The sequence below is a fragment of the Amblyomma maculatum genome, unplaced genomic scaffold (assembly GCF_055883805.1).
Source record: "Amblyomma maculatum isolate TAMU_Amacu unplaced genomic scaffold, ASM5588380v1 scaffold_13, whole genome shotgun sequence".
NCBI lineage: Eukaryota > Metazoa > Arthropoda > Arachnida > Ixodida > Ixodidae > Amblyomma > Amblyomma maculatum.
The window spans coordinates 16,768,357-16,784,882 of record NW_028146738.1 but is presented as its reverse complement, the minus strand read 5'-3'; the positions used below and the strand labels follow the sequence as shown (position 1 = coordinate 16,784,882).

The window sequence follows — 16,526 nt, the reverse complement described above, 5'->3', positions numbered from 1 at the left end:
ACGTTAGGCGTGAGCTTTTCACCCTGGCGGTGAGCACTCTTCACGTATCTTTTCGAACCTTTTGGCCCGCAGCGGTAGCTGTAGTGATTAGGGCGCTCGTCTGCTGAACCTAAGGACGCGGGATCAAATCCCAGCCTCGGCAGCCGCTTTTCGATGGAGGCGAAAACCAAGGCGCCCGTGGGCTGTGCGATTTCAGCGCACGTTAAAGCTTCAAATTTTCGACATTTCCGGAGCCCTCCACTACGGCGTCCTTCATGTCTTGTTGTATTATACCACTGTTGTATATACTTCGTTTTTTAGCGTTCATCGCAATTTGTTCTCACGGTCAACACACGCCACCACCATCAGCCAAAGCACTGCAAACCACTTGGGTATCGTCAGCGTGAACTTTGGGACTTACCTGCTCGCATCCGTGAACTGGCATACCTAACACTCGCCTGCTCTCGGAATTCGCTTCATCGATATGGTATCCAGGTGACTGATTTCAGTACACTGCTGCAATCCATTAAAAATATTTCTGCGCTTTATCTCGCGTAACTTCGATCGAAATGCAAGCGTCGCAGAAATAAGCGCCCCTTTAATTGGAACGGTAAACTCGATACAACATAAAGGAATACTATCCAGCGCTTGAAATTTGTCGCAGACTTCTGTATCTTCATAAATATGCCAATTCCGCCAGGCTATCCCTCTTCGTCTTAAAACTCGGCAGCGCGCGTCCAAACGGCTCAACAATCGGGCAACTTCAAGCGTATTCTTTAGCGCGAAAGCGCTAATTCTGGTGTTCAAAAAATATGAACCTTTGCATGGAATTTGAAAGGCAGCGCGAATGAAGCAGCCCGAAGGCGCAAAGAAGGGACAGGAAAGAGTACCGAGTGGGAACTAATCTTCATTGAGCAAAACGTGCCCAATATAGACGAAACCCTTGGCACGATAAATCAGATGCAGACACGGTCACGTGTTGTAGAGGACCGTAAGATCGACAAAAACCGAAACGGTGAAGAGGCTAAAAGGTAGCTCAGAATAATGGTAAGAAATTTCGTTGTTCCGGACGAAGTGTACCTATAACAGAAGGAAGTGAGCACGCCTTCCAATAAGGCGTGCACACTTTTAGAGGAATTTCAACGCGTCACTCGCACATTGAGCCTTTTAGTTTTATAAAGGCTTCCTTCAATTCACGGGCTACGCTGACTCGATTTCTAAAAGTCAGTGTTTCAAGTAACCGAAGCTTGCATTCACATTTGCCGCAATGGACCGCTATGTCACATCCACTGCCTTTCCCGAGCAGGCGCTCGTGTTCCCTTGAACGTTCATTTAAGCATCTTTCCATTTGTCTGATGTACACTTTGCCGCATGTTGCCGTAATCTCGTAGATGACCCCTTCTCTACAACTGACACACATAGGAATGCCTCACGCAATGGGAATGCCTTATGCGTTAGTACAACGTTCAGAACAAAAGAATGTTTTACCATTCTTTTGAATTGCCTTAATCGTTTAGCGCCTTATCACCTGTCTCGGTTTCCATCGCTCGTACCGCCCTTTACATTATGTGACGTTGACTGCATCTGATTGTTCCTGCTGCGCTCTTTCCTGTCACTTGGTGCCTTCATTCCTTCGGGCTACTTCATTCGTGCTGCTTTTTTTTTTATGTCATAATGGACCAACAAAGTTGTCCATCAAAAAGTTTTACTTCAGAACTTTTGTATGTTCGCTTCTAAGAGCTGCCTATAACTATATATCTATCGGAACACATCCGATTTATTAAGTTATGAACGCACGCATGTCGAGGAATCTTTGCAGTCCCCTGCCCCCCTCCCGCCTTTTCTTTTACTGTGGTTCTACTGATGGCATGTGACCTCTTTCCGTCGGCGGAAGAATCGGCTCAGCGTGGCCCTCTTCTGGCACTCGGCATTGTTCAATGCCGTCTGCGCCCTGGTGCTGGTCCTGGTGCCCTCCACGCAAACTGGCCCGGTGGCGACTCCGACGCGCTTCCATCGCTACTGGCACTTCTTCCTCGAGTACGGTAAGTCTGCAGACGAGGGCTCTGAATGGTCACTGTTAATTGTAACACACCATTGCTCTCACTAGTGTACCCATACCAATGGGCTCAGGGCACGACTGTGGCCGACGTGGGCCCAGAGCCTCAGCCAATTTGTAAAGCTAACGCGGAAGTTCATCTTGGCTGCTGGGCGGTGTTCTATAATTACCCATGGGAAAAGTGACATCGTGCAACGTGCGTCTGATGTTTTACATCAAGCACAATTCACGTCGCATTTCACGTGCAGCGGTGTGCGTCTACCTTGTTTCCTTGCCCGTACAGCTGTATGCTGTCAAAACAGGGCAGCAAAATTTAATGGCTCCCTAAATAACGATTTCCAATAATTCCACTCCCTCTATCCTCATGACCTATCCCGTTCCCCTCCAGTGATTCTTTGGTTTGTAGTCGCGCATGCGCACGTGGTGTAAGTATAGCGCTTTTTGTGAGTATCTCTTTCATCTCAACCTCGTGCGGACCGATAGCGCACTCGCCAGCCGCAGGAATCCGGCCAGGCTGCCCTTGCGCCATTGAAATCACGTCATCAGGATTCGAAGGCCAAAGCGCAGACGCCTTCTGACAATTTCAACGTGCATGCGGGGTTTCCGCACACGATGGCGCCGCTCCTGTGCGGCTTTTCCCCCTGCAAAGAGGCTGTTCACTCACGCGCTGGCAGCGGCGATTCTCCTTTCACGGTGCTCCGGAGCGAGGAAGCCTCAGCTGCAACGTCTAATAGCCAGGGTAGAGTTCGCAATGCCTGCGCGTCGTGGTTTTTTACTTGACCCGGAAGCCCAAAAAGCACGAGTAAAGACGACCCGCAACTCTCCGGCGCATGGGAACGCCGCTGGCGCGAGCTGTAGCCCCAGATCTGAACAGCTTCATGCAATAGTACTCAGCTCGTCGATGGCTCGCTGCCCGAGGAGCGCAGAGAACACTCAGCCTTCATGTACAGCGAGCAAGTGCAAAAATTTAGAGGTTCGAAATACGGTCAATGGACGTGCAACATCTACAAGCACAATCCCGTAAGGTCACGACGGAGCCATCTGACGATAAGACGGTCCGGCATACCCCCCAGAAAGCGCCCAGTGTGTTACATCATTGACCAAAGAGTGTATTTCTTTTCTGCCTTTGGTCGCTGGTGCAACTGGAAGCGCATAGAGCGCAGATTTTCGCGCAGTTTAATCATGAACGACGAGCACCAACTAGCCCGCCAGAAAACCCTTCGCGAAGCACATGCAAGGTATGTACGAGTTTAGTTCAAAGGAGTGTTTCAGGAGCTTATGGAAATGGACGTGCTAGACTTTACTTCAACGCTGAATACCATGTGCCTGCTGGCTGTCATTGATACTCGCGGGCATATAGACTATCAGCCGCCAGCCATCAGGAGAGAGGTCATTGTTACGATCACCAACAGCGGCGCTGTAATTGTTGGCCTGACGTCGCATTCATCAGTGATAGAATGTCTTCTGTGGAACCATACGCGCGATATGACAGCTGGGTAGTCTCTCCTGAAGCCAAGAAATGTCATCTGGAATTCCCCATTCGGGCCACAAAAGCAATGTGCATGTACTTGTTTCAATTTCAAGTTCCGTTATAGAACTCCTTTCTCGATGACAGCAATCTCGTAAAGTTGCTTAAAGTAGTATATCTTGCTTCTGCCACTGCAGTGAAATAGATTTCGCTACCGTTTGTTGGTCAGCTGTATCTCGCCCAGACACCTGCCCGTAATGGTTAGCTTGGCTGCATCAGCCTCTGTTTGGGCGCAATACCAGGTTTCAGCTCTGGAGCGGAAGAGTGTCAAATACCAAAATATCTGGAAGTAGCACTGCGCTAGTTTGTAGCCTATGTTTGCTGTGAATTAGAGATTGTTTTTTTTTTTTTAAGAATGAACCTCCCTAACAAGGCCCTCGCTGACTGCGGCGCTCCAATGCGCGTGCAGTGTCTCTGGCGTCCGTGGTGGTTCCGGCGGCTCTGGTTCTTCTGTGCTTCTGCTGCCTGCTCACTCTGACCAGGAGCCCCCTGAGAAGCGTGGTGTCCTCCCGCGAGTCACTCGCCTACCCCGTGGTGGGTTCCCTTGGACGCGCTTTCACGACATTTATGCGAGATTTTTGCCGTCAGAGTGAGGGGCGTTTTATACGCACCATTGTAAAATATAATCGTAAAAGTAGGAGGCCGAGTAGCGAGCGAGCACACTGCAGCAGGTGCGCCGCTGTGTGGCTGGAGCTTCGCTTTCTCCCGCTTGTGGCCCTAAGTTTTGTGCTGTATCGATACACTATACATACGACAGGCCACATGCATATTGATAAACGAGAAGCTATAGCTGTAGTCTTTAAAAAGTTAAATATTTCATATTTTTCACGAGACAGCCATGAAACTTCTTATCCCTATTCTGATGTGCTCCACCGCTGACAATGTTATGCCGAAGGGTGGGCTCTTCCAACTCGCCCTATTAAAAAAATGCCTTCTGCGAAACAGTGCCAATTGTCATGGTGCTAAGGCACACTGAGAGCATCTTATTTAGCGGAGCACTAGCGCTTCGTATTGCATGCACTTTTCTGTGCCTAATTACAGCTTGTTAATTACTAAGCCGCTTACCCCTTCTTTCAGAGCATTCATGCAGCTTCAGCCACTATGCTGTGGTTTGTCATGACTCCTCGCGAGTCATTTTGCATCTCCTCCTCTCTATTTCGTGGCCGCGTCTGCAGGAGGCCAAAGAGGAAGACATCACCCTGCGTCCGTACAGGTGGGTCTACCACGACTCCACCCGGACCGCACTTCGAGAGACTCGCGTCGACAGGAAGCCCCTTTCTCTCATCTCCGACGATGGCGTTCGCTATCCGCCGCCCAGGTAAGCGCGGGTAGAGAAAGCTGACTGGGGGGTACTACCACTAGCGGTAGTGAATGGTAGGAAGAAAATGGGAAAGAGCACGGGCCTGTCGACTTGCAGCAGCCGGATCCCTGTCGCTTTCTCGTATACGAAAAGCACATAAATTAGTATGGGCAAGAAAAAAAGAACAATAAAATTAGCTATCCCACACCAGCGAGAGCGGAAAAAAAAGGTTAAATACGGAAATATCCGCATAAAAGCGCGTTGAAAATCGTTGAAGTTGGTAGTTTTTGAATGGTTACACTTACAAAACCGTAGCTACAAGGCAGGAAGTGAATTCAAACGTGCCTGATAAACTTGAAATACGTTAAAAAAATGAAGTCTTCCGACTGCGCAGGGTCGAATGAGCCGCATTTGCGACTCCGTTTATGCAATAATGATACTTCAAATTTTGAGCCTTACAAGCACTGCAAAGTGCTCTGAATTTCTGCTGCGTTGTAATGCTGCAGCGCTTACACACTTCAGAACACCGTCGTATTTACGATGACTTAAAACGAGAAAGTAATTATGTGAGCCGGTAGAATATTGCTGTTATGCGAGCGCATCCCGAGGCGGTTATTCTCCGAACACATCATTCCGCGTAGAGCGCTACCGGTTCCAAGTTGGCGGCTTTCGCATTGCCTCTCGCCACTCTCTGTCGCCACTGCTCATACGCAGATGATCACGAGGCCGTTCGCGGTGGCGATAAGTGGTATACAGTTGCACCAAAAGCTGCTCGCACGTCAAGCAGGCAACTCCATGGGCCTCAATTTCAGTCCCGCCTAGGCCTGCCGTTTCAAGCCCGGGCCCACCACGTTAAACTATTGCTCTGCTGAGCGCGACCCTGCCCACAAAGTTCGGAGTGAAGCACAGCCTGCGCCCGGCCCGAGCCCGTTCTCCATGTAACGCACGCGGTAAATTGCTTACCGAGCAGGTACACTGCTGCTATACAAATAAAGAACTGGCCGACAAAGAAGCCCAAATCGCTGTAAGGCTTGAATAGTTTTTAACACGCACACAAAAAAATTGCAATGAGGCGTGTTCGCATGATCGGATTTTTGAAGTTTTCTCATAGATGCGCAGATGTAACATGGAGTAGTGAGCTTAATGAAGGGTTGCATACACCCCTAAGAAACTAATTTGCGTTCTCTCAAGATTTTTAATCGGTCATTTTTTTGCATCTTTTACGGCTGACACTGTTTAAATGTTAAAGCGTCTTCGCAGCCACTAGAGAGGGTGAGCTAAAAGGGCTTGTGTTACAACTCTGCTAATGAGGGACAGCACCTGCTGTCGGGAGCCCCACCCCTGCAGCGCATATCTGCGACAGTACGCTATGTGCGTGCGGCGTAAATAATTGCAGTGCCCGGTGGTGCAGTCCTTTTTCAGTGTGTAGACACTAGCGCGCGAGCTCGTCTATTTGTATTTTCTAAATAGTGCACAGAGTGCCCTTTCTTGCTATCGCTCCCCTGTATCTCTCCTCGCTATCCTCTCCCCGTCGTGGTGGTGCAATAGTTAGGGCGCTTGACTGCTGTGCCCAAGGATGTGGGATCGAATCCCGGCCGCGGCGGCCATCATAACATGTAGGCGAGATGTAGATATAGGTAGATGTTCCAATTTGGCAGTAGATTTCAAGGAATGCGCTGGTTACTCTTCATTTCTTTCAGGTACGCTCATTTTTGGCTGCTCATCCATCGCAAATCAACCGGGAAATCATTGAAGCTAGGCACACTTTTACGAATAGGTGACAAATGTGCTAGTGAGCCGTCCATCGCGTTAACATGCAGTGAATTGGGTTATCTATAGATCAGGGAACTGTTCGAGAATTGTAGTGACTCGTGTTTTGCTGTCCGTTTACCGGTGTGCTGGATAGATCCTCGGCCGCACCGACGCCCGCTCCATCCCAGGAAGAAGTGCCGCTGAGCGAAGGAGTTAGGAGTTGAAGGACGAAGACTTTGTTTATTTACATATTTAGCAGTAGAGAAGAACTATGCCCGAACACGCACACAGTTTTATAGTGTTCGTGTTCCCCAGGTTCCCTAGGTGAATGGCGGGCTTGTCGTAGAGGAAGTGTCGTTATCACTTCAATGCCACTCACATTAACACACTGTCACTCTTGCAGACACACCCCCTCGAAAGAGTTTAGTCTTCGTGGTGAGGAGGAAACCGCTGTGGCGGTGTAGATGGTGGCACAAGAGGAGCTCGGTGTCTGCCGGCGCCTCATGTTCTGGGACACACCTGTGTCAAAAGGGCCGCCGCGCGCCGTTGGCGAGATGAATTTGAGAAGCGTAGCTTCACTCCGCTCGACTTCTCAGACCAGATGTCCGCGCAGCCGCCTTGAGGGTACCCGGGGCCGGGAGCCACTTGAACCTTTTTGTCCCTGATGGTCCGTCGATGTACGCTGTCGCTGACCGGCCGAACAACCCCGCGTCCCTTTCCGGCTTGCTTTTGTGATGGTCATTACAAGTCACGTCTCGCCGTCGCCATTCTTTACCGCTCCCCCTCTTTCGGTCGGGATTCCCTACCTCCGCGGTCCAAAGCGTCAGCTCCCGCGCCCGACTCGTCGCCAACCTTAAAACTGATAATTGAGTGGTTTGCGGTGCACCTTGGTTTCTCGTTATGTTTCCTGTTTGCCTGAATAAACTTCAGTTGCGAATTAGCGTCTGTCTTATCCCTTTTCACGTCCTTGTCTTTTCGCGCTGATACTTTCAAGATGGCACCTTATCAACTCGCCCAAATCGCCATCCTTCTACGAAAAAGCAAAGCGTTCGTGTGCTGTGCAATGTCAGTGCACGTTAAATAGCCCCAGGCGGTCGAAGTTTTCGAAGTCCTCCACAACGGCGTCTCTCCATAGCATAAGTCGTCTTGGGACGTTAAATCCCATAAGGCAAACCAAACTTTCCTTTACGCACTTTTTTATCCTTTTAATAAACCACCACCACCTAACGCACCAAGTGCGCTTCACTCTGCAAAAGTGAATCAAAAGCCGGATATCGGCCCTTTATGTAAAGGGCCCAAGCCCGACCAGGGCCACACAAAACAGTTCATATCCTGACCTGGGCTTTTGGGCCGGCCCGAGACAGTGCAGCGCTCTGACGTCAAGCTACACTTCCCGTAGAGCGTGCTTTGCCACATGACGAGTTGCTTTGAAAAGTGTCTGTAGTTCATGCGCGTTATTTCTTCAGAGCGCAAATTCAGTGCACTACATGTATCGCCGGCTTTGCTCGTTTCCTAAATTTTCCAATAATATCCTGAAAGATGCACATCGACTACGACCAACAGCCATTGCGAGTTAAGCGGAACCGAGGCTCGCCCTCACAGCGGCGCATTGAGGCACCCTAGGTTAGCATCGATTGCAGCAACCGCGCGGGCTATAAATGGGCAGGCACTGATGACGCGCTCGAGCAAGCAGATATCGACCCCCCCCCCCCCCTCCTCACACACACGAGGGCAACAGAATTTGGCCAATGAATTTGACCATGGACGTACCTGTTTTCTTATCTCCAGTGCAGAAGGTGCAATTTTAATTTGAACGAAAAAGCGTGCTCCGTTTACTTATGACCGGACCTGCATTGGCTCCCTCTTTTCGTTTTTGCTTACAGGTACACGTTCAACCGTAGCTCGGGATCGGGAAGCACAAGCCTAGCCCGAGCAGGACCCTCTCAGAGCCGCGCCGGCGTCCTACCCGGAGACTCGGGTACGGGCAGGTTAACGCGTGGAGCCTCCAGCGATGACTCGGACTACGACGGCCTGGACAGTTTCGTCGACGACTCATTTGAAGATAGCGCCGCACACCGCGCCACTGATCGTCAGCACCGTCCCGTTGAAGCTAGCGTCGTCAGGTGGGACGGCAGGGATGCCGCGACATTAAGAAACGTTTGTTCACTAGCGACGACGGGAATTCGTGTTGGTGACTAAGAAACTTTAAATTTCATTCAAAAGCTGCTCTTCATTTTTGGGCCGCGAGTGTAGTGCACACATCATTCAAAACGAATTCCGTATACGAGAAAATTTCAACAGCGGATTGTGGATATTTCGAGACAACTAATTAAAGCTCACAGTGAAATTTCGAAAATTTTCGTGGCGGCTCGTCTTGGGAATTCAGGTACAGCACTAGAGAGCACAGTTTCACAGCATTCGCTACGGACCGAATGCGTACGCACGCCCCACAGTTCGAACGTGCGTTCGTCACCTCCAGACTCATTCACCCAGAGACGCCTGCTTGACGACCCCGCACGGCGCTCAATTTGAATTGCGCGAGTAATGACGATTGATCAAGCACGTAGCACGAACTGCGCAATCGTGTGACGCGGCAACGCAAGAGCCGCATTCACACGCCTGTCTGCAACACATTACTTTCTGTAGTCACACGTACCAGGAAAAGCAGTTTTGTCTATTTGGCGCGCACGGGGCGTTTACGTGCGAGTTCGCTCCGCGTATGGAAAACATGCGGCCAAACTTTCATCATCATGGGCACGGGCTTGATAGTCCGACAGCTTGGCCGCGGAGCGAATTCAGGGGCGAACAACTCTCTATGTGGGCCAGGCTCTGCACAGACGCAGCGTGACGCGGCGTTTCAAGTCTGCTGGAGACTGACAGGTTAGCTGCGCTGTCGCTTCCTGCCTACACAACTACATGGTTTTTCACTGAGTTAACGCCATGATACAATTTGCACATGTCACAGTTACGAGGCAGGCTCAATCGCTCGAGTATCGGGTCATGTAGGTTGCGCGTCGCGCAACGCCAGAACAGCTTGTAGCCGCGAGCGGTTCGTTGCCACCACGTCCTTCGGACATCTCGCTTGGAGCGTATAAGGTATGTATTTACAATGGTCGGCCTCTCGTATGATTACTTGGCTAACAACTCTGCATTGAGAGAGGGGGTAAAAACTGAAGAGGTATGATGAGAGACGAGGTGGACAGGTTTAGCTTCCCTTTTTGTTTTTCTTTCTCCTATGAAACAAGCAAGTTAATTTTTAAAGCAAAATCGTTGTCGACAGAAGGTTGTCAACAGAGGTGTCACGCTTTCGAGGGAGATAGTTAAAAATAAATAAACCTTGTCTCCCCCAGGAATGGAACCTTCATCCCTTTGATCCCCTGCCCAGCGCTTTACCAAGTGTGCCACGCCCCGGATAGTGCAACGTTCTATTCCCCTTGTCTACCGTGAGGATGTTAGCGGGATTTCGTGAGTGGCAGATACTGCGCCTTTCCTTTCCTGTAAACAAATTATAGAACGCCGATGAACTTTGATGCATTCAATGAAATGCTGGTTGTGTTCGACAAGGGGCACGCGATGTACAGTCACGACAGGTCATGACGTCACCAGGCGATTCATGCATATATGAAGCTGACTCCGCCGGGCGTCCGATCCAGGCGTCCGTTCTGTGCCTTTCTCGTCTGCCGCTTTCTCGAACGCCGCACCACAGAGAAAACAAGCAGACCTAGATGTCTAGGAGGCATTAGTACAGCAGGCATCAGTGGTATTTCAAATTTATTTACAGCATAGAAAAGGCGCAGTATCTGATACAATTCTCCGCAGACGCATGTACCACGCCGTAAATGAAGGGAGAAAGGTGGGAGTGAAAGAGAGGGAGATAGAGTTGCCGTATTGGAGAGCTACGATCCACTGCGCTATAATGGCTTTCGCCTCATCGCACTTTAGTGGTCCAAAGTGTCGAATTTTTGAGTGCTGGGTCGTCCGTTACTCGACCTCAGCGTCTCGAAAACCCAGTCATGCGTTTGTCACGTGCGTTTGTCGGATGATGCATCATTTCGAATTTGCGCAAAGCCGAACAGAAAGAAGTAGCCACCTTTTTTTTTCATTTCAGTGGCACCAACGCGCGCAGGGCACCCAGCACAAAAGGTGAGCACTTATTTGCCCCTGGAGAACACTCCAAAAACCCTTCTTGGGAGCTCGGTGACAGCTCTCCGATTCCACGCTGCAGAGTTCCTATTGCAATTCATATTTATAGTAATATAATATTGATAATAATAAAATATTATTCGTAATAAAATATTTAGTTCATAATATATTTAGACAGTTTATAATTGTCTCGGTGATGTCGAGAGCGCTAAAATATCCCCTCCTTCTTGGGCCGTATGCCTATCCGGCAGTCACATCTGCAGCTCTACCCGACGCTATAAAAGCAACGCGAAAGTTGCGTTACTCGACAATCCCGCGTCGACCTCGGCCCGTATTCGGAGTTTGCGTCGTTATCGGCGTGTCGATATCTCGCGTGACCTCGAGTCTTCTGACTGGTGGACCCACCGGAATATGATGTTGCCACCTCTTTCTATTTCGCAGTGGCAATACCCGGTTTCGGCGTTTCAGCCGATCAGATGACTCGAGGTCAGGTGAGATAGAGACACCTCGATAACAACGCAAACTCTGAACACGGACCCAGGTGGGTGAAAAATCACGGTGTGTTACGGAGATGCATTTGGAAGATGACGTGGCCTTGCACTGACTGGTCATCGGGCTGCGTGACGTCACTTTGACAGGCGCTGCCAAGTCGGGCTTCGTCTTTGGAGTGGGGAAGAGATTGCAATCCAGCCCGGCCAGGGCCCCTGAATCATGAGTTAAGACACGCTGGCCCTAGGCCATGCAGGCACATTCTTACGCCTTGGTTAAGGAGAAGTGGTTCACGTAATGTGGCAGCTTGCGAATGTGAGTTATGTGGGGGATGACAAAGGCAGAAATGAAAAGATTAAGCGAGCAACTAAGTGCATGTACGCCGACGAGGATCCATTGATGTCGCGTCACATCTTAAAGACGGAACTCAGTAATGTCCCCCGAATTTTTTCAGAATTTTGCCTCCGTCATATCACAATCGGGGTGTTTTTTTTAATGACACGTGGCGAAGGCAGCAAATATATAGCGAAGCACCGAGTGGGTAGCACTTCTTCCGCCATTTTTATGCGGGCATTGCAACGAACAGTGATATTAACCTTTATGCAGATTCAAGCATAACGTAAACCTCCAATAATTAGGAGGCTTCGTACAAAATTTCATATCCCTGCACTAGAGGTACTTTGTTCCTTCTTGCTGTTAGCGTGAGGACGACTCAGACGTTGAAAAATGAAAAACTTGATTCATCAGAATAGCATGCTTAGCTGAAGTCAGAGGCTCACTTCGACAACATCCCTTATTAACCACTCGGCTCGTCGCCGATTGGGCGCCTATCCTGACGAGCATAGATAGGCGCTCCCACTTCAATGACTGTTCTGTTTTATCCCATTCACTACCCAGCAGAGCAGAATAATTTCGACCCAGGGTTGATCCTTCGAGAAGCAAAAGCTGCATTTTCTTTTTGAGTGTGACAGTAATTACAGTACAAAGGAGGAGGAGGAAGATGAGGAGTATAAAGAGTTTCTATTTTTAGTTACCTAACTGCGCCAGGAAGGGTAGAGTGAAAGGAGGCGGCGCCGTTGTGAAGGGCTGTGGATTAATTTCCATTACCTTCGTACAAAATTTCATATCCCTGCACTAGAGGTACTTTGTTCCTTCTTGCTGTTAGCGTGAGGACGACTCAGACGTTGAAAAACGAAAAACTTGATTCATCAGAATAGCATGCTTAGCTGAAGTCAGAGGCTCACTTCGACAACATCCCTTATTAACCACTCGGCTCGTCGCCACATGTATCGATAGCGTACAGTCTAGCGCGATTTGAACGTTATAGCGCGATTTGAATGTTGTCGAACGTTATGCACCCCGCCGCGGAATAGTTATGACGCTCGACTACATAGCTGGGGAACACTGGTACGGTACCCGCCAGTACACGAGCCCTTCAGTACCGCGTCCCTCAAAGCGGATATCGCTTTGTGATGCTACACTGAACTAACCAGCCTTTGCATATCGCCCCCACACCTCTAAAGCTGGGCTTCCGTCCCTCACTCAGTAGTCCGACACCACAGCCACCCAACCGCAGTGAAGCGCGTTTTGCGGCACTGGCTACCAGTGATGAACGCGCGTTGTACTGTTTGATAGGCGTGTGCACAGTACGCATGAATTTTGGCCATATATGTTTCGGCTGGATATATTTTCAGTTGCACCATTAGTCCGGAAAGCAGCATTCGGGTGAATGTGTTTAAAAATTGTCGAAAGGGTCGCAGCGTGAACGGCCAGTGCGGCCTCTTTCGCCTCGCGCACGCAGGACTCGAGGGCGGGCGGCCCCCGCAGCTGCGCCATGTGGCGGCTGCGAACCGCGGCGAGGACTCCCTGGCCAACCTGACCAACCTCGAGCTGATCGCCAGGCAGTGGAGGACGTCCGCCATGCTGCGGGTGCGGACGCTGTGCTTTTTTTTTTTCACGCTTCGACAGATGCTTGTAACAGGTTACACTCCCCTCGCTGGCAGACGTGGCTCGTGCTGGGGGAGTGCATGTTAAAGGGACACATCACTGGAATTTGGGTCTAAAATTTTTTTTCGACACAATAGGAAGATTGATGTCTAAAATGTTCGATTCCATAATGGTTTTGGTAGAAAATTTTTACCGAGAGTTTTTCGATCAGTGCATGCGCCCTTTTTTATGTAGTCCGATGCTGGACACCATGAGCAGCGACCGCGATGACGACTGGTGGTCGACAAAAAAGACGTACCTACCGAAAACAAATTTCACTCGCCAGGCAGTAATTCGGCCTTTTTTTTTTTTTTGCTTGCAGCAACATCCTTTTCAGTTTCACACTCAAGGTTGTTACGGCACAATAACGCACGCCTCGTCGGCGAAAGTTTCACTGGGTACTGTCATCGCTTCATTCACAGAATTCGGAACACTAACGCCATCTAGTGGCGAAACCTCGAAGCATGCCTCTCGAGGTGCGAAAGGAAGGGTGGTTTTTATTTAAGGACGCAGTGGAAGGGACGCAAAATATAATGAATTATGACAAGCACTCCTAGAAGAAAAAAAAGTAATGTGCACCTGATATTTTGCTGACATGTATTCACATGGGGTACTACAGAAAGTATTAGTTTCTCCGCTAGTAGCGCCTCAATTGTTTTTACGTAATTTTCATTGGCAATTTAAAATGGTACAGCCTCTCTTTGATATTGTAGTGCTCGATGTCTACTATGAGGCAAGGTCTTTTCATCTTTACCATAATCTAATGACACATTTTGGCTAGAGTTCTGTCCTTTTAAGTAAAACGAGGTTTTGAGCTAGTTGGTCGCATTCTTAAATAACTGCAATGAATAAACACGTTAACAGAAGAAACAAGCACAACGCTGCTGCACGCTAGAGAGTGTGTGTGAACAACAAGCAAACGAATAGTTGAACATACTAATCATAATAACCTTGTAAAAACTAGTGTATGACGAAAATGAATGTGCTAAAGGCTGTCGCACCCAAGAGGTTATTCTGCGTGCTTCAAGTGTTGACAAAAGTAGGACTTAACATCTAGGGCTAACACGGGAAGGGATTTCGTGTCTGTAATATATGCCCAGTGAAATGCTTCGGGCTTCAAACCTATATAGGCTTGCTCCGAAAAGGGTCGCACTCCCTTCTACGAGCAAGACGGCACAACATTGCGACAGGATGAACATTGATTTAATGGCTGGCCTTGCGCAATTAGGCTCCTCTCGCGCACCTGCCAATTGTCTTCGCAACACTCCCGGGGCCACCGAGTGATCGTCCCGATCGGTTCATTGAAGTTGGTAGTGAGGTGACGGTGAGGAGGAAGAAAAGAGAAGAGAATGATGCGCTTGCCACCACGATGACGATGACCCCGATAACGCTTGGGTGATCACCTCCTCTGGAGCTCTTCAGCCATCCGCCACCAAAGCATCCATGGGACCTATGGCTCGAGGTCGCGTCGGGCGGCTGGGCGGGGCGCGGGTTGCGTGTTTGTGTCATTCGGTTCTTCGGGTCTGTTCTTTGATCTGGTCTCCGGTCAGTTCGTGTGTGCGCCTTATCTTCAGATCCGAGCTTGGGGCCGGGCTGCTGGTCGGTCGCGGCTGCTCGGGTCTAGACAGGAAGGGCTGGGGCGAAGCTGTGCGGCGATATCCCAGAGATCTCAGTCGATGGTCCCGGCGTATGCATGGCGTCGATGCTGCAAGACGAAGATGGGGATGATGTACGCCGCACCTCCAACCAAAATGTTACGTGGTGACAAGCAAGAAGATGGCAGAACATGGCGACAGGATGAACGGCGATTTAATGGCTGGCTTAGCGACAGGGCTCCTCTCGCGCCACTGCCAATCTTTTTCGCATCAATTTCATGACCACGATGTGAAACAAAACAAAGAGCTTGGTGAGAAACTACACCAGGTACGTGCACGAGCGACATGTTGTGGGTGGTATCGGTGTACACTTCCGAAATGAAAAAGATGTTGGAACTTCCAGAGATACAGTTGTAATTTTGTAATTGTAAGACATTCCAATTGGTATTCATCTGTTTCCACTTGTTCCTGCCGGTTCTATCTGGTCATATCAAAGTTATTCATCAGAGGTCTAACACAACGTCGTGGTAGTCCCTGCACTTCCAGTGGCATCGTGGCGTTCTCAGCTGTACCCAACTCTCAATGTTATTACTAAGCTTTAGAATATGGTAATCCTATCGATGAGGTACATAGGCAAATAGCAGGGCACCAGTGCCCTTACGCCGAATGTTCGTAATGTTAATAGAGTGCCTTTGCTCGTTTTGTCTTGTAGAATAGCGTTGCAAGTGGTAGTTTATCATCACTTGCATGCAGCACCATAATGACCCACCAGAAAATATTTAAATGTATAAATGAAATGCTTGATCAGTCGGTATCTACACACGTCAGTACACACAATGACAGTTTATCGGACATTGCGTGCCATCTCTTTCCATCGTGGTTGATTCACGCTTTCTTCCCCTGTTCGTTCGTGCAGAGGATTTGGAGGACCTCGGAGAGGTCCGCATCCCGAAGACATGCTCGCCAGGGCCACACTGTGCCACGAGATTAAGAGCTGTGTTGCAAATAAAATTTGTTTGACAATGGCTATCATTTTTTCTCCAACACCGATGGTTGGTATCACTTATTAAGGATGTTCAAGGAAAAAACCTTAAGATGCATTCACGTAGTGTGACATTGGTTCCAGTATTTACTATGTGAGGATTTCGAAGAGTCCGTTGAAACTGAAAGCGTTCACGTGGCCTAGCCATTATCATTGCATGGATGAGATCACGTGAGAAGGCAGGGATAAAATCTAACAAGCATATGAGAAGCGAGAAGACAAGGAGCGAGAATATCTACCTGAAAACGCATGCGCGCACACCCCTACCTGTCTGAAGGCAAGAAAAATTTAAGGGGGGGGGGGGGGAGAATCTGTTACAGCACAACCCGGTAACTAAATATTACTTGCTGTGTAATTTCATAATTATGCCGTAAAAGTGGTGCCAGTTCTATTAAGGCTCTATGCAAATTTGGCTGTCTTAGTAAACGTGAAAAAAAAATTCACTACTGAGATGGGAGACACCCTGCCGACTATGCAGCTGAACCAAAGTGCATGAGATTAACAAGGGATTAATATGTGAATAATTCAGCATACTGCAAATGGAGCAGATTAGTTTAAAAGAAAGAATGCGTTAACACTCGCCTAAGTACTTCTTACCGCAACTAGCTGCCTGGTGGCATGCTAGAAGTGCACCACTTGTCGGCCACTGGTAGGCC

The 16,526-nt window shown here is 49.1% G+C and overlaps 1 protein-coding gene across 1 annotated transcript in view; it reads left to right on the top strand.

Annotated features, from left to right (window-relative positions):
* LOC146172288 (uncharacterized) overlaps window positions 1-15,851 on the top strand; it is a 47,637-nt gene extending 31,786 nt beyond the window's left edge. Inside the window, exons 3-9 of the mRNA XM_084585732.1 lie at window positions 1,874-2,021; window positions 3,973-4,097; window positions 4,739-4,881; window positions 8,499-8,738; window positions 10,724-10,758; window positions 13,049-13,176; window positions 15,745-15,851. Of these exons, the coding sequence (XP_084441858.1) occupies window positions 1,874-2,021; window positions 3,973-4,097; window positions 4,739-4,881; window positions 8,499-8,738; window positions 10,724-10,758; window positions 13,049-13,176; window positions 15,745-15,819 (894 nt within the window). The 3' untranslated portion in view covers window positions 15,820-15,851. The remainder of the gene's footprint in view (window positions 1-1,873; window positions 2,022-3,972; window positions 4,098-4,738; window positions 4,882-8,498; window positions 8,739-10,723; window positions 10,759-13,048; window positions 13,177-15,744) is intronic.
* Window positions 15,852-16,526: the final 675 nt, after the last annotated feature.